The sequence below is a fragment of the Stegastes partitus genome, unplaced genomic scaffold (assembly GCF_000690725.1).
Source record: "Stegastes partitus isolate 25-593 unplaced genomic scaffold, Stegastes_partitus-1.0.2 Scaffold709, whole genome shotgun sequence".
Lineage (NCBI taxonomy): Eukaryota > Metazoa > Chordata > Actinopteri > Pomacentridae > Stegastes > Stegastes partitus.
Genome location: NW_007578440.1, coordinates 288,806 through 308,350, shown reverse-complemented (window position 1 = coordinate 308,350; position 19,545 = coordinate 288,806). Strand labels below are relative to the sequence as shown.

The window sequence follows — 19,545 nt, the reverse complement described above, 5'->3', positions numbered from 1 at the left end:
AGCCAGTTTGGCACCAAAAGTTTTTTTTTTTAACTGTTCAACTGGCGACAATTTCTCGACCGCTGAGCTGGTCTACACTCTAGTCAGGTGTGGCTTTAAAGGGCAATGATCAGATCGTGTGACGAGCACAGAGACACTGCTTTAACCAGTCACTGTAAAATACCACTTTATAATGCAGCTTTTTTCAAATGACCCAATGCCACAGTTGACAGGAGAAAGACAAGAATAGGCTGCTGGCCTGCTGGTATGTTCGATAGGGCTGTCCCAGGCACTTTAGTGTCCATGACTTCACCGTTGGTCATTTCAAACAGCATGGTACGACAGACATGATGCTCAGGGACGGATGCTTCCAACAGCAAAAATCCTGTCCCCCCTAAAATGTCTGCCAACTTCTCCAAGCCCTTCAGGAAGAGTGGGACAACACTCCACAAGCAGCATAAACATCCTCATTAACTCTGTGAATCACAGATGTGTGACAAAACACCTACTTGTGATTTCTGGTCTGTGACCCCGTCTGTCCATTATCATGACCAGCAAAGAGCGTATGTAGTGGTTTCATAATGTTGTTGAGATGTGTTGGAACAGTGAATGCACCACTTGGGCTTGTTTTGGTTAGAAGTCAAATAGAAAAAGGGAGAACCCAGTAACTTACAGGAAGCAATTTGTTGGGTTTGCAGCTAAACATATAGCAGTCGATGGCTCTGAAAAATAACACGAATCTAAAACTAAACAGAAAAAGACAAGCTCCTAATTTAATATTCTTATGGCAAACTACAAGCCTAATACCGCCTTGGTTAAAGATTTGGGACATGCCAGCGCACAGCTCGGGTTCATAAATACAAATTTCAAGCTTTGCAGTTTTAAAATCATCCACAGCATCTGTTGTACACCAGAGTTAACCAGTTGCTTTAACAATGATGCCTCCTTAAACTCTAATAGGTGCAAAACTGAGGTTCCTCCCTCTTAAAGTACCTGGTGATGCTCAAAACTAACATTATGGCAGGAAGGTGTGAAGAACACTCATCATACATATTTAATTTGTCACCTTTTCTTGGGCACTGTTCTAGTCATATATTTGAATGAGCATCTCTTTACATTGGCGTGCTGCTAGAATGTCAAACAGGATAAACTCAGTGTGTAACTGAGCTCACTGCATGTGTGCCTTTTGAAATTAAGCTAAGAGCTACTCCCCAAATTATTTAAAAGATACAATAACCTTTTAAATAGGTAGAAGTGCAGAGTGCCCTCGCCTGTTCACATTCTGGTCATTTATGTGTTTATTTATTGGTTTATCATTCAGTTATTTTAAGTTTTGTTCACTGTCTCCTGACTTTGTAAACTCCTCTTAATATCATGACATTGCTTTGAACCCATTACATCTTTATTAGTACGGAAAATTATCACTTTTATGGAACCACGTTTGTCTTTGTAAACTAAATGCGACACTGAATGGACATAATATTCCAAAATGCTGCTAATGCCGAAGGCTACACTTAGCGTCTGCCATGTGCATACACACATGCTTAAGTGTATTTGTTGATGCACAAACACACACACACACATAGAAGACCGGAGGCGACGGAAAAAAACACATCAGCAAAATGTACTGTCAACTTTGTGGCCGCTACAGTGCTTTGATGTTTGCATAAGTGTCTTTCTCTCTGTTTTACAAATGCCCTCCATGTAATCAAAGAACATTATGCCGCATGCTGTTCATCCCGGCTCTCCTACTTTTATTCGTCTCCCAGACAGGCTTGTTCTCTTGCATGTTTCCCCTCTGTTGTCAGAACAGACGATGCTTTAATTAGTGCAGCTATTATCTCAACTGTGCTGAGTGTGTGTGTGAAAATGTACCTCATTGTTTACTTTATCCCCTGTCCACATAAGTAGCTCTTTGTCTCTCTCTTCCGCTCTCAGGATTCCCTCATTCTGGAGAAGAATGACTTGCACCACCCGGTCTGCTCCTTCCAGGACGACTTCCAGGAGTTTGAGATGATCGACGACGAAGACGAGGACGACGATGAGGAAGACGAGGACGACGAAGACGTCGATCCCGACGCGCCCCCGTCTCCCTCGGCCTCCCCTCCTCCCTCTCCGACTCTTGGCACTCTGAAGAGCAGACCCACCACGCTGAACCTCACCACCGCTGTGTCGCAGGCAAGCAGACCGAAGCTTCCTAAACACACAGCAAACATCCTGTTATCTACAGACAGTCACATAAAAAACTTTTCTCTGCTCTCATTAGGATTCGCTGAACAACAACAGCAGTCTATCCCCAAAGAAAGGAAGCTGGCAGGACTCTTTACGCAACCCAGCTTCACAGGGTGAGAACATGACTCCATAAAAAACTACATGTCAGCTGATAGTTCCATTTGTATTCATTCATTTGTATTGTAAAATACATTTATTGGTGTATCCAAGCTTTTTTGCAACATTGACAAAATTTATTTGGGGAACGCACTTTTAAATAACATTAAATAATTAATTAATGCCTATGAGATAATCAAGAACCAGTCAGATTAGGTTTAACAGTATTTAAAGGTTCTTTTGAAGTATTTGTCCCACATGGGCAGCTTTTTTTGATACTTCCAGCTTCTATAAAGCACATGAAAATACATATCTACTGTACCTCTAGGCCGTCTGTCTCCAACCCACTCATGTCTGGAGGATGGTAGCCATGTGACGGGCCAATGCCCAGCATCTCCAGTTTCCCAGGCCCCGGTGTCTCAGAGCAAAGGTACTCCCCCAAAACAGACAGGGGAGGGCGGGAACCCCCAGTCTCCTCATAGGCCCCTCCTCTGCGACATGGAGGGCAACAGGCGGGAGAGGCCCGAATACGGTAACAAGAAGGCCGACCCAACGAGCTTAGAGCGCATCCCATCGGCATCAGTGTTTTGTAGTGTTGTGATGTGAACTGGTGTGATGTCAATTTGACTTCAGTGAGACAAAGTTCAGCAAAATACTGCCTTGTTGAGTCAAACAAACCAATTGGCAGTCGTCCACTAACTATAGAATCTAATTTCTATGTGTTTAATAAGGAGGGGTTTGCTGAACTTGCTCATCTTTCATCCTAATTTCCACGAATGAGCTACTAAAGAACTTAATTTGCTTTATTAATCATGCTGTCTTTTCATCTTCTCTCTTTAATTGTTGATCTGGCCTCCTCGACTCTTCCGACCTGTCTCTCTTTTTTCCTTTCTCGTAATCACTTACTTTATAGTCACCTGTGCCATTTTGTACTGTCAGTTTCTTACACTCTTTCTTGGATTTTTCTTCTTTTTTAAAATATCTACACAGGCTCATTTGGTCAACACAAGTCCCACTCATGCACTGGTGATGGTGAGCCAAAAGCAGACCCTTCAATCCAGACAACCAGAGTACCCTCCGTAGACGAGCACTCCCAGTGTTCGGACACAGAGGTGGACCACGACCTCAACAGCGACCACAACCACAAACACTCGAACCGGCGTGCCACAGACACCTACACGATCACCAGCGAGTCAGGTATGGAGCCGGAGAACGACCTCGACCCCGACGGAACCAGTCGCTGCCTGTCATCCACTGCGCCCATGGGAGGTAATGATGGCGCCGACACGCCCTTGTCTGATGAGGAGCTGGAGAAGGACTTCGAAGTGGAGTTCATGTGTAAGGAGACCTACGATATGGTGTGTAAGGAGAATCATTCGTCATATGTGGAATTCCCCTCCATTGAACCCTCCGAGCCCGCGTCCTTCTCCAGCTATCTGTCGTCTAGCCGCTCAGACGCCCTCGACCGGTCCAACAGTTCAGACACTCAAGCGGTTTCAGCCATGGAGGCAGCAGCTAATGACTCCACCTCTCCATCCTCAGACCCAGGTATAGCAGACATGAACCAGCGGGGCTATGTGACTTCAGACCAGGACAAGGACCTCAGCTCTCCGGGCTCTGACTCTGACATTGAAGGCGAGCTGGAGGCAGCGTTTGCCTGCGGAGGTCCTGTGGCCTGCAACATGATTTCATCTATTTCAGAGACAGAGCTGGATCTGACTAGCGATGAGAGTAGCAGTGGGCGCTCATCTCACCTCACCAACTCCATTGAGGAGGCCAGTTCACCTACATCAGACCAGGAGCTGGACCCGGACACAGAGTTAGAGCAGGATAGTGGAATCGTTGGACTGAAAGCATCTCTACTTTTGGGTCCACCTGACCCGATCAAAGAAGGCTCTCCCCTACCCTCTCCTTCCCCTCTACCCTCACCCACTATCGCTACCCCCTCCCCTGTTGACTCACCTATCCTACCCCCTGAATCCTACGATGACGACCAAGCTCTGATGGGGCTGCAGAATGTGGATGATGAGCTGTTATGCGAGCACCAGGCCGACCCAGATGAGACTCTGCCTCCAGCTCAGTGCTGTGAGGACAGTCTTTCCAGGCAGATGGTTCTCCAGATAGAACCAGACCACAGCCTGGAGAGCTTCAAACGCTCCTTCTATCTACCAGTGGGACCCAGGCTAATGCCAAGCGCAGATGAATATGATGGAACAAGTGAAGGAGACTCCGAGTCGGAAAGTGAAGACGATCTGAGCGAGAACTCAGACTCGCCTTGGTTGCTCAGCAACTTAGTCAACAGAATGATCTCAGAGGGCTCGTACCCAATAAGCTGTCCAGAGGAGTGTTTCAAGAGGAAGGTGTCTGTGTCTGACACCATCTCACCATCCTCGGACATTGGAGATGGAGATGGTTTCAATGATGAGGAGCAAGAGAAGAAAGCAATGATGGAAGGATCAGAAGAAGGGGAGAAGGAAGGTGAAGCGTACAGGATGGAGACAGGGATGAGGAGTAGGAATGTGGAGTCTTCAAAAGAATGCTCAGTGACAAATAACCATCTTTATATGAACAACCCCACTGGTGACACCATAGCCCCGCTGATTTTAGAGCGCTGTACAAACGAGAGGGGAACCACAGATTTCAACTCCTGGAACGCCACTAAAGACTGTGACAAGAACTTCACAGAGAAGCCATCGAAGAATGCCAGAAGACAGGAGGAGGACGAAGAGCCCAATAATGACTTGATGATGCTGGAGGGACGGAAGGATCTGGACTCACCCAGCCTCACCGAGAGCGTGGTCAGCGACAAGGACGAAGGACGAGAAACTGAGCCCAGGCCAACGAGTCGTTCCTCAGCCTCTCTTGAGCGCATCACCGAGGTTAAACACAGCCTGACACTCGACATACCGACCGCTCAGACCAACCGCTGCTTCAGCCTCACCTACTCCACAGACAACGACGAAGAGGAGGACGACGGCGACTCTTACCCGTTCATGGGTGGCCTGAGAAAGCAGTCCTATAGAGGTAGTGACTTAGAGCTTGACAGCTCACCACCCATTGATTCCAGTGTGCAAGATCATCCTTTAACTGAGCATGACCTCCCACTGTGTGAGAAAGACCTGGTTCTGAGGGAGCCTAATGAAGATGATGGACTGGCCTACGACTCCATGAAGTACACGCTAGTGGTGGACGAGAATACAACGCTGGAACTAGTCAGCCTCAGAAGGTATGCTGACAGTATGATTGGAGTTATATACATTTCTTTAAGCTGTTAGGTAAACAATAACTCATATTCTGTGCTCCTTTAACCCTCTGAACCCCAAGCAGTTTCTGGGCATTTTTTGCTGCATTCTATAAAGTTATGGACCTCTATGAAAACAACACGACTATGGGTAGAAGTAGAGAGAACTTATAAGTGTCTTTTGTGCAGTATAACAAAGGTATAACATTAAAAACCATAAAAACAAAAACAGAATTCTTTGATTATTGATTTTACAGAAGTTGAAAAAAAGAAAAGAAAAAGCATGTAGGTCCAGGATCCCAGGTTCTGCCAGGTGGTAGCAATACTGGGGGGGAAAAAATGCTGACTTTAGATGCTATAGGTATACTACTACTTCTTGTGTTTACATTTAATTTGATATCTGATCAGTGTAAACACAGACTGCTCAGTTCTGTCAGAAGTTCCTGGATTTTTATCATGTGAGTGTTGGTCGCAGTTTTAGTCCTAATGGCTTCTTGGTTGTGCTAAAGAGTGCAAAAAAAGAAAATCTGTTCATTAAAGAATCTGGTTGGTGTAAATGGCTTAATTTTGGCAATTTGTAGACATATCGAGTAAAGGATTTTTAATGTAACAGCACATTTTTAAGCTTAGATTTTGTAAATATTCCCAATGGAACCGGATGTTACACTTGATCAGGTTATGAAATGTCGGTAAAATCCGATGATTCTTTCTGTTCATACAGTCTCTTATAAATGGTGCAATTTTGCATTTTCCGGCAGATTTGGGGGTTCAGAGGCTTAATTAATCAAGTATTCTTACATCGCTGTCACGCCTTAAATTGAAATTTGAAACATGTCCTTCTCTCTCAGATGCACGTCCGTCCTGAGTGATGACAGCGAGCTCTCGACTCTCTGTGACGAGGAGCCTTTGGGGACGGGTGAGGTGGGTTACGGTCGCGACGATGAGGACGTGAGGCCAGAACTTCTCAGCTCTTCTGAAGACTCCTCTCCTGAGGCCGACCTCCCGTTCTCCAAGAAGTTCCTCAACGTGTTCGTCAACAGCACCTCCCGTTCCTCCAGTACGTCACGCGGCTATTCTGTCACACATTTTGGGGAAAATGTTTATTCAGATTCCTGGTTAGACGATGAAATTGAGACCACACTTAAATATGTTCATTAAGTATGAAACTATTAGCTTAGCATAAGGATTAGAAGCAGTGGTGAAACAGCTAGCAGTAGCATTACTGCTAAAATTATCCACAGAATGAATATACTGCCTTAAGGTTTAACAAATCACTGTCAACATGATGCATTAACATGTGAGCTAAATATGGCAGGGTGCCCACACACGGCCGATGGGAGGGCTCTGGTTCCCAGTACATCATCAATCAGTGCTCAGACTTCAAGATTCATATCTCTAATGAAGGGTGATTTGCATAATGAAAGGCTCATTATGGAGGCTTTCATTTCCATTTCTTTTTTAACATATCCAGTTAGCAGCTCATTTACAATTCCTCACAGCGGGTTTACACGAGAAATGTCCCACAGCAAATAACAGGTTAGAGGAAGCAGTTCAAAGTAATTAAGAAAAGTAATTCTTGGTTTTGGATGTTTATTGCTCTATTTTTAAAGTAGTCTGTAAAGTAACTTATGTGTGTTTCTCATGTAGGCACAGAGTCATTTGGACTTTTCTCCTGCACTATAAACGGAGAGGAGAGGGATCAGACACACAGGGCAGTCTACAGGTAAGACGACCTACAAGGGGAATCTTTTAACTCAAGGACAACAGTAGGAAATATTTAGATGATCGCACGAGGCAATTAATAAGAAGAAACGGAGAAAATAACAGTTGTCTTCACTGCTTCTAGAAATGACATGATGGAATTAACTGAAGAGAATGCATTAGTTCCCATTTTTAAATTTATAACTGATGTTTGGAATTGAATGTGTTACCATGTTTTTCTCCAAAGGCCACGGCGTAGATTGAGAGCAGGGTATTTTCTCTCTGAATAATAGCTACAGATAGACTTGGAAGCAAATAATAATCACATCAGCTGCCAACTAAAGGAGACGTACAAAGGAGAGAAAGCCACAGTGCCTCATCACACATGTTACAAGCTCTTTGTCTTCCTCTTCCCTCCCCGTCATCCTTCCTTGCCAGCTGTTCCTCTCCGTCTCTTCCCCACCGGGAGTCACATGAAACCCAAACAAGATGCTTCCTAATCAAATACAAAAAATATAGTCAGTTTGTGTTAAATTAAAACCCACATAAAATCCCCAGTAAAAAGGATCTGCAATAAGGTAATTAAATTCAGTTTGGCAAACTTTTATTTGATCAAAAATTCGAAGCTTCCTATAAAATGACGCAGCAAAAGATGTGCTTCCACTCGGTGGTTCTCTCTCACATCACCTGCTGTCTGATAAGCTGGCCTGATGCAGATTCTATAGTCCTGGATTATGCTCGGTTTAGCTGCTCCTCCTCTGGATGAGTTCATCAATTTCACATCTACTGCAATCAGAGCTACTTTGGGTGCAGCTGGAAGAGACCGCACGATCCAAAAAGCTATACAGATATCCAGGCCGTCTTTTGTTCCAGAGCTTCGCATCGAATGGAATTTAATACCAAAATCAATTAAAGAGTCCACACCCTATTTAACTATACTTTCAAGAGATGATTTAATAAGATCAACAATGTCTTCTCTCATCTTTAACGAGTACAATCATAGCTGTATTCATGCTATAGCCATATTTTAAAGCATATTATATTTACTGTATTTAACTACATTTACCTAATTGTAATGTCAACATCAGGCCAAATCCTTTTGACTAACTCTGGTACATTTACGTTTATTTTAATGATGATTTTGAATTCAAATGAACATTTTGCATCTGTGAGATAAAACCAAAGTGCAGATACACAAACCAGCATTTCTTTGTTCCATTTCATCTCTTTGTTTGTTTGCTGTGGGGGTCATGGTCCACTTATGTCAGTGAGGAGGGCAGATGCTCCAGTTACAGCTGGACTTTAAAGCTGCAGGGTGCAAAAAAAACCAAAACACATCAGCCACAGAGAAAAAAGACAAACATTTGTATACATGTTGCGTGTGTATAATTACTTCCTGTAATTGACCACGTCCCTACATTTAGGGCTCTTTGTCCTCCTCTTCCCTCCCCATCATCCATCTTCACCAGCTGTTCCTCTCTGTCTCCTCCCCACTGGGAGTCACGTGAAACCCAAACAAGATGCTTGCTAATCAAACGAAGTGCAGTCTATGGATGCTATGTAATGACACCACCTTTAAACGCGGACCGTCGCCGCTCTGCTGCCCTCTGCAGGTTTATTCCCAGACATGCGGATGAGCTGGAGCTGGACGTGGACGATCCTCTGTATGTGGAGGAAGAGGAGGATGACTACTGGTACAGAGGTTATAACATGCGGACCGGAGAGAGGGGGATCTTCCCCGCTTTCTACGCGCATGAGGTCATTGGCCAGTCCAAGGAGCTGCTGGGTGAGCGGAGCGAAAAGCATCTTTTGTTTGGTGTCATTGTGTGGATTTCAGAAGAATCACACTTTCTGTCACATCATGCAGGGATGAAAAGGAATCCGGCGTGGATCGAGACTTTCAGCGTTCAGTTTTTGGGATCTGTCGAGGTACCTTATCACCAAGGCAACGGCATCCTCTGCGCCGCCATGCAGAAGGTAAGAGAAGCAGAAAAACATCCCTCATACAAAACAGACAAGATTAAAACTGTTTTGACACATCTTTTTTTGTTTTCTGTTAGATTGCAATATCGAGGAAACGGACGGTACATGTGCGACCTCCTTCTCTCTGTGAGTTGGAAATTAGCTTGCAAGGAGTTAAGCTAATCATGAGCCTGGAGGACGAGTATGACACCCTTGATGAGGTAAATAAACAAACGAATCAATCAAATCGCCCCTTTGGTGTGGAATAACATTGCCCTGACACAATGTCTTCCTTCCTGCCTCTGCTTCTCTCTCTCTCCGTCTTTAGTACGACAGATGTAGTCACTTCTTCCAGATGAAGAACATCTCGTTCTGCGGCTGCCATCCGAGGAACAACTGGTAAACAAAACCCACGGGCCCCATCCTCTGCCGTCCTGTTGCCAGCGTACAGCGGGACAGCTGACTGATTGCATCATATTGTGTTTTTGTCTCTCCGCAGCTACTTTGGCTTCATCACTAAGCATCCGATGCTGAACAGATTTGCTTGCCATGTGTTTGTATCCCAGGAGTCCATGCGACCTGTAGCAGAGTGTGTTGGGTGAGTCCAGATTATTACAGCAATTAGTCCATATCGAACACATAATATTTATGTCTTTTAGGCAGGGTGTGTTACACTATATGTCATGTCTGTTTGAGGTTAGCTCGATTAAAATGCTCTGTCAAGATTTTGAAAATGAGAACACGCAAAACTAACTCTCATGATTTTTAAGATGCTCCGTTTCGTTGTAATTCTCTGGATTTAAGTGCATTTTTACTACAAAACACTGTCGACTGTTGCAGAATCTGGGTTTGCACATCAGCCTTATATATGTGTGTGAGGTTAAATGATTACAGAACTAGTCCCGTCCTGTTCAGCTATACTGGGTTTGAATAATTAAAGATGAGGCTCCTTCACTGTCTGTGGATGCATTAAAAGCTGCCAGCTGACTATAGGACGGGCGGAATCAGCGTCTCATCCTGCTCTCCAACCACAAGAGCACCACTTATGAAAATCATTTTCACTAACACTATGTTTTCTGTAGGATTCTGTATTTGTTTCTTGGGAAGCTGGGAACGACAGCGTAAAATCAAATCTCATAATGTCCAACATGAGCTCATTAGTTCTCATACGTTTGCCTTTTTCCCGCAGACGAGCCTTCCAGGAGTACTACCAGGAACATCTGGAGTACGCCTGCCCCACCGAGGATATCTACCTGGAGTAAGAAGAGTTGCCATGACAACCTTCTTCCTCTACAGCTTGTGTATGTTCATCAAGTTTGCCACCAGAGGGTGCTGTCAGTGGGGTTTTTTTTCCTGCTCCATTGTAAAATACTCTTCTGTGTCCTCTAAAACTGGGATCCTCATTTCTACAGTATGCTTGGCATCTGACTGATTTCATTCATCCCTCTCTCTCTCTCTCTTTTTGTTTATTTCCATGATGTCGACGGATCGATTGCCTGTTTCTTTGATCTTTTTCTATGATATAAAAACTAAGACGCTGAGCACCTGTTTATTTAAAGGTTCCTCTTTTGAAATGAGAACAATATACCTACTACTGCTGTATCACTTTTCAATGCATGGCTAGTAGGGTTACTGCACACAGACACACACACACGAGAAACACACATATCCAAGTGAATGGCAAGCAGCTCAACAATCAGTACGGGAACGATTGGTGTAGAAAACAAGAGGTCGGCGTTTGAATTAACTGTAAATATGTTTTTGTTTCGATTCTGACAAAACAGCTAATTTGATTTCTACTGATAGTGACATTGGAGTGAAGTAGAGAAGAGTACAGTGAGCGGTCCTTGGTTCAAGCTTACCCCCGTGTCGCGTTCAAAACGTATTGTGTGTTGTAAATACATGTATAGAAAGTAGACATACAGGCGTCTCATCCAGACTAATTAAGAAGCGCTCACAGTTGGTGGTCGGGATTTCGTTCTTACTTTTAGATGTGGGTAGTAATGACTCACTCTGACGGGAGAGAGAGAGAGTTTTGGAGGGTTGACTTGGAATGAACTTCGAATGTCGGTAGCTCTGCAGATATTTTATTCAGCTTGGATTAGGCGCAGTAACTGTCAGCAAATTTGAATGATATGACAGACACCATTTTCACTTTTGTCCAGTCCTCAAAGTTGCACTGCTTGTTGACCTTTACCGTGGAGAGCAAATCATCCAACTGTTAAAACTGGCAAAACTCATAGATCGCTGTATGCTTTGCTATGACGGATGTGACTTTTTTTGTAGGTGGAAGGAAAGCTAAGGCCCTCTGACAAGCCATATTCCCACATCTCTGACTGTTTAACCCTGGTTTTCAGTGACGTGCTAGTCTCCGTTTTCTTTTGACTTGGCGGTTTCAACGAGGGAAAAGGAACGACTAGATAGCTGCATGTCAGTAACAGCTGCACAATGGCGTGCCTACTGTACAGCGCGTGTCCTGCTAATTCTTGGTCCTGGTATCACAGTGGAATCAAACCTTTAATCAAGCATTAAAAGGGAGGTTTTATAGTTATGTAAATGATTAGACTTTCATTTTTAAGTATGGTGGATGAAAGGGATAGTGAAACGATCCCACGTTTATTTATTGCTTTTAGTCTGATCAAAAGGTTCATTCACATGTTACACAATAATCTAGTACGGGGTTGTAGTTTCATACCATAGCTTACAGTCTAGCACCTTATATAGAGAAGGGGGGGTGTTCAAAAAATAATGAGGCAGTCACTACTGTCGTCTGTTTCCTCAAATGTCAGGCTTTGAGGTTCACCACCCCCCCCAACCATCCCCGTCGTTCTTTCAGACACTGTCGAGCATCTTGTTCTGCTGCTTTCAGTCACAAACACATCCGATCCGCAGGATTTCAGTGTTAAAAGTTCACTGAATGTCGATACGGCAGGAGGGAGGGTATTATCTACATATGTATCGCTGTCAGTTAGATCATGTATATACAATAGCAAATCTAAGATAGTGCTGTGTCCTTTATGTTGAGTATGTTATTGAAATGAATATGTACATTAATTAAAAAGAAATTTTAAAAAAAGATCACGACGAGACGAAAAACCCCTAAAAGAGAAAAAAAAACAAAACACATAAATATCTGTGATCTGCAATAATTTTATTTCAGTGTCTTACGTTTCGACACAAGGTGTTATCTCAGTCTCTGTCACACGGGTGGCGTTTGGGTTCCTGCCAACTCCATAACTCTCCACAGACAGGCTTCAGCAGCACATTTAGGGCACATTTGTGAGATGTGACATCACTAGTGTGTGACACACCCACCAGATAACTGACCAATCTGCTGTTAGAGCTGAATAGTGACTGAGTCAGCTGCCACTGGAAAACTATTATTGTGTCTTGCCGATTATAGTAATCGCCTTTGAGCTCCAACAGTGTGACCCATCTCTGATCTGTATCTATTTGCTTCTGATTATGTTTTTCTATCTTGTTACAGCCTAGTTGAAATCCTTCTTTTCACACAGCTACACAAAAACAACCTCTGAGGATGATCTAGTCCCATATAGCCGCTGAGAAATACATTAACAGTTAAACCAACTTCTGACTTTATTACTTTAACAAGATTCTTCACTGTATACCTAGAGCAAAACAGTATGTGACAGAACAAACATATCCTATCTTGTATCTTTAAAAACAAGGACTTGTAAAATTCAAGGGAAAACAAAGAAAAAAGAAAAAAAAACGACAAAAAAATCACTCTGCCTTGTCATGGGTTTGGTCTTATGAATAAAATATATGCTTGATGTCCGAAACCTGGATTATTGTCTTTATTCTTCAGGTTACTTTTGATTGTATTTGTGATTGAAATTAGATTTTCACATATTAAATCTATAGAAGTATTTGATCGCAAGGAATAATAGGGTGAAAGTTAGAATTTCAAGTAGAAGAAGTCAGAAAAAATACAGTACTTTGTCATTCATTAGTTTAAATGTTGCAAGTGCTAAACATGAATAAAATCATCTCCTCATTGAGGAAACAGATTGCAATATTACTTTTCAGTAAGAGCAGTAATTAAAGCTTAACTGTCCACAAGCAAGCAGCAAAGCAAATTTCTGCGTAACATCCTTGTGTTTTCATCCAGTAACGTAAAGGTAAAAATCAGTGCTGTACCTCCAGTCTTTCCCTCAATGTCTCCACAGCAGCTGTGATCATTTGTCCCATCAGCAGCGGCAGCAGCTGGGTTTGGGGCTGCACTGAGGGTTGCAGCAAGGCGCGAGGTTCGGGTCCGTTCCTTTTGATATCTGGCTCTCTCCGAACACCATGGAGGCTTCGAATTTCTCTTTAACGTTTTTGATTCGCTCCAGCACGGCCTGGAGGTCGGGTCTTCCCTCCAAGGGGAGAGGGTAGTGCTCAGAGGGGTCGGCCTCCAGGTCAAACATCAGAGGGGGGTCGTGGGCCTTGAGGACAGCGAATACGGGGCAGTCTGGGTCTGGAGTGGTACCGCTGTGAGTGGCACCTGAAGCAAAAAAAAACATGCAGGAGTGAAAACCAGCTCAGCTCTGACTGTGTGATGATGATGAAGTTGTGTTTAGGAAGCGTACGACCTCTTGTATAGAAGTGGGCCTTGTACTTCCCCAGCCTGAGAGCAAACAGGCCGTACTTCTCACTGGGATCTGTGGGGTAGAACATCATCGTCTCCCTTTTACTCTGCAAAATAAAACATGCATCAGCTTGGTTTTTACACTGTTCAAATCTGATCAGAATTAGAGGTACAATGTCGCTACCTTTCCTTGGTTGACGAGGATTTCTGTCATATCGACTCCATCCAGCATCACCTGGGGCAGCTTAGCGCCCACCAGGCCTGCGATGGTGGGGAGGATGTCCAGAGTGCTGGCCATCTCGTGGGTCACACCTGAAGAGACGCATTCAGGAAAAGTGTGGGGACAAAAGCAGCAATCACTAACACGGTCATGCATCGAATTCATTTTATGATATTGTTTACTTTTATGCTGAAGTGAAAGAAGACTAGTTGATGGTGGGAACACATGAAATCAGCATAAAAGTGTAATGATGTGCTTTTGGTCAGCAGTAAAGTTATGTGATTGAAACAAACACTACTTATGAGGTGTGTCAGAAAAGTTCCGGCACTGGCGTCACAAAAGATATATTTCAAACCCAAACTACAAAACTATGAGTTTTCCCCTTTAGACGATCAACCAGCACGTCTACAAAGAGATCCTGCTGTGTTTGCTTCGTTCAGTGCGTGAGAAGAGGTGACGGTTGTGGCAGGACAAGTCGTGGCTGCTTCACAACGCCCTGAGCATCCGACAGTTCCTGGCTGAGAAGAACATCGCTGTGCTGGAGCAACCTCCCTACTCACCCCACCTGGCTCCGTGGGATTTCTTCCTCTTCCCCAAGCTCAAGGGGGTCATCAAGGAGACCCGTTTTGAAGATGTGGACGACATCAAGATGGCTGTGACGACGGAGCTGTGGAGGATCCCGGAAGAATCCTTCCAGGAGTGCATGGCGGCGTGTCAGAGAAGGCTGGGGAAGTGTGTTAGACTCCAGTGGGATTACTTCGAAGGGGAAAACTTGGATTTGAAATATATCTTTTCTGACACCAGTCCTGAAACTTCTCTGACTCCACCTCGTATACACAAACTGGTCTGTGTAGATCTAGGTTAGTGCAACAGCAAAATATTTTAGTTTTCACATCGTTTAAGTCTACTGACCCGGCCTGATGGTTCCTGGCCAGTAGGCGATGGCTGGCTCTCTCATGCCCCCATCATATGTGGTACCTTTTCCACATTTCAGAGCGCCAGCATTACCTCCGCGGGACATACGCATCAGTTCAGGGCTACACACACCCAGAGAGAGAGACAGAAATAACACACCATTTTATACAACACAAAAGATGGAATATCATAAGAAGGCAATACATTTAATATAAAAGAGGGTAAGGAGATTAAATAACTTGACCTTTGAAAAGAGGGAAACACACTAGTGTATCACAGCTTTGGGGGAGAGGATTAGATGTCAGCATTAGATATTAAAATCAAAAACCCTGGAAGCTTGAATCACATTTTTTATCATAATCCTCTTTAAATTATGCAATGGAAAAATGAAACAGACTACAATACGTAGATACAGTCACACACAGCATAAACATTTAAAGCCTTTTAGCTGCTATCTTCAGCAAAGGCTTCCCTGCCATCAGGAGCAACACAAGGTTCAGTGTCTTCTGGACTTTGGGGTGTCAGGAGATCAGCCCAGTGGACAACCTGCACCATAACATGAGCCCCAGTTAATAAACTAGAGTTGAAAACTGACCCGTTATCGGATGTAAAGAACACCAGAGTGTTGTTGATCACTCCTGTCTTCTCCAGGGTGGCCAGCAGGTTTCCTATAGTGGTGTCAAGCTCCAACAGAGCATCTCCAAATGGACCGCGTAAGGAGTGCCCGGCTGAACCTGGACCTGCATACTGAGGGTAGTGGGTGTGCTGTCGGAGAAAGTAGAAGAAGGTTCAATCATCTAATGCCTCATTTCACTCAGCAATCGATCAAGACGGGGTTGAAAACATCATGGATTTTAAAGACACACTTTTTAGTTCACATCATTTGACCAGAAAAGAGTTTTGGTTCCACACTGATTTAATTTTTTTGTAATTCTACCACAGACTGTTATTGTTGCTCACATGTGACGGATAGTAGAGGAAGAAAGGCTGCTTCTTCTTGGCTGACGTGGTTATGAAACTGGTTGCAAAGTCGCTGTAAGCTCTTTCCAGATCGAGGAAGTCGACCGGTTGCTGCTTGATGACTTCGTTGCGCAGCAGCGGGACGGTTACGGTGCCGACGTCACACGTTCCGAAACACTTCACATCTGGAGGGAAGCAAGTCAGGTTCCAACAGGGGCCCTGGCAAAGACACAAGGGAGACAGAAGAACAAAATATGTTTTATGAAGCTGTTTTTTTTTTTAAAACAAATACCATCACAGGTGATTACACACTGACCATGTCGTGGGAGTAAGGGATCCCCAGGTACTGGTCGAACCCCTGTTTGGTTGGAAGAAACATCCCATTGGCCCCAAATCCTAAGTGCCACTTCCCTACGGCGGCAGTAGCGTAGCCGAGAGGTTTCAACACTTCAGCGATGGTGGTTTCATTCAGAGGAAGACCCCCTCTGGAGCCTGGGTACAAGACTCCTGGGTAGACACCTGAGCGGGTCTGATAGCGGCCCGTCAGCAACGACGCCCTGAGAAGAAATAGTTACAAAAAACGTGGTTAAATGGGAGAGTAATGGAGGAGTGGAAGGTGTAGATTATTATGGAAAGACTGTCATTGTGAAAGCTGTGCTTCACCAGATAAGGAGGCCTAAGAAAGGAAAGTACTGCAATTAATAGAAGTGGAAGAAGGATGGAAAGTTGCAGAACAAGTGAGGCAGATTTAAACACTTTTAATGGATATTTCACCAAGAAGCTGTGGTTACCTTCCGATCCTCAGTTACAGCAAACGTTAAAGGAAACTTAACTGAGCGCTGAGTGACCCATCAGGTGTTTTTTCCACATTTTGATGATTTAAAACTGTCAGACATTTTTTTCCCAAGCCTTAATGGTGTTGGAAACTCACTTATAAATCTGTTACAAAAATGTGTTCTCTATTTATGAAAATGAAAAATAGAAGATTTCTGTGCTTTTATTTTTGTAGCCACATTAGAGGAGGTCCACTTCAAAAACCACTCTACCTAGACGGCTTAAGTCTAAACAAAATAATCCCAGAGAAGCAACCGAGTCTTTAAAACACCTCCTCCGAGTCATGAAAACTTTGTTCTATTTCACTGTTTCGTTTTGCATGTGCACCACATTAGATCAGGTGTAGATTTAAAAGCACCTTATTTAGGTGAATCAAATCTGGATCTAAGCTGCTGTGGTTCACATCTGGAAAAGAAGTCGTGAAATCTCCGTTTTTTCATTTTTCAAAAAAAAAAAAAAAAAAGATGGTTCATGATCACAAACTGTGTTTCAAAGACTCTTAAGCGCCTTTGAGACACTCTAACCCAGATTTCCCCCTTTTAACAGAAGTAGTTTTTGATTTGTAATTGGTTTAACGTGGCTCCAATGCAAGAATAAGTCTTTTTTTTTTTTTGCCTTTTCTCAACTAAAATGAAGGTTTCATTAATGGGGAACTGTGTTTTAAAGACACTGTAGCTTTCTACAATATTATAGCCCAGATTTAACCCATCTAAGTATAATGGGTTTTGATTTGGACCTTCTCTAATGTGGTCCTGAGCTAAATGAAAGCTGGGAAGTCATAATTTTTTACTTTTTTACAAAAAGAATACATTTTTTGCAAATATAGAGTGTATAAAAGACTCTTTAGCTTCTCTGGGACAATCTAGTCCAGATTTAACAAGTCTTAGTACAGCGGTTTTTGATCTGGAACATGTGTAATGTGTCTAATGTGGCTCAGATGCAGGGAAAAACCACAGAAATATATATATATATTTGTGTATTCACCACCAAGATGAAGGTTTCAAAAATGAGGAACTTTGTTATAAAGACACTTTCGCCTTTCTGGGACAATCTAGTGAAGAATTAATCTGTCTAAGTATAGTGGTTTTTGATATGAACCTGGAATAAGATGGATCAGAAGAGCAAAAATACAGCACAGAAGGCTTTTTATGTACTTTTAAAATCAAAGTTGCACAAATCAGAAACTCATCCTTTCTGGAGCAGTTTAGTCCAGATTTAACCAGTATGAGTGTAGAGGTTTTTGATGTGGCTCAGGTGCAAAGAAACCCAAAACAAAACCAAAAAAAACTCCCACAGAAATAAATTTTTGTTGCACTTTCAAAAAATTGAAACAAGACTTTACTCATTTGAAAGTGGGTTTCAGGAAGTATTAGGTGTCTAGCGCTGTTTTAAATCACTAGTGTTCCTGAAAACGGAAACTGTGAATCGGAAGCAAACTTCAGCGACTTCATTTGACCGCTGAGCCAATCAGAGATGCTGTAAAATCAGCTGTTCGTTTGTCTAGTGGTGATTATTTGTGGCTCTTCTCTTCAAACACAGTCACGAAATATTTCACAGTAAGTCGTGTATATACAGACAGACACCTGGACGGGCTGCAGACGGGGCTGGTGCAGTAAAAGTCAGTGAAGCGGAGTCCTGCAGCTGCCAGACGGTCCAGGTTAGGAGTCAGTGAACTCGGGTGTCCGTAACAGCCCAAATCCCCGAAACCCAAATCGTCCGCGAACAGGAGGACGAAGTTCGGCGGTGAAGCTGAGCAGGTGGAAAAAAGAAGAAGATTCAAAAAGGTAAGAAGGCTGAAATCCATTCTGTGGCTTCTGTTATCTCAGAGAAGATAAGAAACCATCAGGTGCACAAAGAGGAACCAAAATAAAGCATCACGTGGTTGCTGCGTAAACCGTCGCACACCGTTGACGTCACGTACATCCAGGAAATGTAGTTTCATATATAAAGCGGGACTACAAAACGCTATTAAATCTCCAATTACGAAGGTTTTCAATGTTTCAAAGTAGTGTTAGTCATTTTAAGCTTATAAAAACGATTCGCAACTAATTAAGTTTGGACTCACCTGGCCACTACAAAGTTGCTCTTTGTTGTATCACAGTTGTTATTGTTCATTGTTGTTGTAAATAAAGATTTTTTTTATTTTATTTTTTTTTAAAGGTGGATCAAACCCTTTTCAAGCAGGTAAGGTAAGTAATTTCTCTGTATACCGTGTATTAGTTAGCTCAAGTGTGATTGTTAGGAATCAATGATCCTGAATTCCAATGTATGTTTTTATTTAGTGCATTCCTGAACAATTTCTGTCACAGAAAAGCACAAAACTGCAACTCTTAAGCAAGATATTGTTAAATGCACATGGTTCTGTGTCCAATCTTCATTTTCAACTTTAATAACAATAATCTAACATATATATCTATACTAGCCTCTGCTTATGTTACACTTCGGCTACTGATCTTAAGACTCTTGGGTCAAATTCCTCTTTTTTTGCTGACATAAACTGACTGCACCCAGGCAGGAATTCATACACCCACTTCAAGGGGTTGAAAATAAGAGAGATTGTTTGTGCTTTATTTATGAGTTGGACTCCAGAAACATTTCTTAAGGAATGCAGGGATTAAAGAATGCAAAAACTTTACTGTCATATGCAGCAAGTTATCAGCGCAATGGAATTCTTAGTTCTCTGTGTCTCTACCCAGTGCCATGACTCATTTAGACACACTCGCATCTGCTCATATATATTGAGGTACCAAATGTGAATATACAAGGACAGTACAAAAACATTATGTACAAAACAAAATTTTAAAGAATGTATAG

At 43.0% G+C, this 19,545-nt stretch overlaps 2 protein-coding genes across 2 annotated transcripts in view; one reads left to right on the top strand and one right to left on the bottom strand.

Annotated features, from left to right (window-relative positions):
• The window catches only part of mapk8ip2 (mitogen-activated protein kinase 8 interacting protein 2), a 30,701-nt gene extending 17,687 nt beyond the window's left edge, over nucleotides 1–13,014 (top strand). Inside the window, exons 3-14 of the mRNA XM_008291014.1 lie at nucleotides 1,918–2,157; nucleotides 2,246–2,324; nucleotides 2,636–2,737; nucleotides 3,298–5,533; nucleotides 6,397–6,605; nucleotides 7,196–7,271; nucleotides 8,863–9,035; nucleotides 9,117–9,226; nucleotides 9,310–9,432; nucleotides 9,540–9,610; nucleotides 9,711–9,809; nucleotides 10,401–13,014. Coding sequence (XP_008289236.1) covers nucleotides 1,918–2,157; nucleotides 2,246–2,324; nucleotides 2,636–2,737; nucleotides 3,298–5,533; nucleotides 6,397–6,605; nucleotides 7,196–7,271; nucleotides 8,863–9,035; nucleotides 9,117–9,226; nucleotides 9,310–9,432; nucleotides 9,540–9,610; nucleotides 9,711–9,809; nucleotides 10,401–10,473 — 3,591 coding nt within the window. The 3' untranslated portion in view covers nucleotides 10,474–13,014. The remainder of the gene's footprint in view (nucleotides 1–1,917; nucleotides 2,158–2,245; nucleotides 2,325–2,635; nucleotides 2,738–3,297; nucleotides 5,534–6,396; nucleotides 6,606–7,195; nucleotides 7,272–8,862; nucleotides 9,036–9,116; nucleotides 9,227–9,309; nucleotides 9,433–9,539; nucleotides 9,611–9,710; nucleotides 9,810–10,400) is intronic.
• arsa (arylsulfatase A) lies at nucleotides 12,346–18,592 on the bottom strand. The gene is made up of 8 exons (XM_008291016.1): nucleotides 18,315–18,592; nucleotides 16,214–16,454; nucleotides 15,898–16,116; nucleotides 15,533–15,702; nucleotides 14,935–15,059; nucleotides 13,987–14,114; nucleotides 13,807–13,909; nucleotides 12,346–13,718 (listed from the first exon to the last, which is right to left on the bottom strand). The coding sequence occupies exons 1-8, from the start codon at nucleotides 18,533–18,535 to the stop codon at nucleotides 13,423–13,425; spliced, it is 1,503 nt and encodes a 500-aa protein (XP_008289238.1). The 5' UTR covers nucleotides 18,536–18,592; the 3' UTR covers nucleotides 12,346–13,422.
• Between the last annotated feature and the right edge of the window lie 953 nt (nucleotides 18,593–19,545).

Excerpts from the sequence above, each read along its gene's own strand:
- arsa (XM_008291016.1), bottom strand. The coding sequence starts at position 18,535 with ATGGATTTCAGCCTTCTTACCTTTTTGAATCTTCTTCTTTTTTCCACC. Across the intron at positions 16,455-18,314 it reads CCCGTCTGCAGCCCGTCCAG|GGCGTCGTTGCTGACGGGCC; the intron begins GTGTCTGTCTGT and ends ATTTCTTCTCAG. Across the intron at positions 13,719-13,806 it reads GGCCCACTTCTATACAAGAG|GTGCCACTCACAGCGGTACC; the intron begins GTCGTACGCTTC and ends TTTTTGCTTCAG.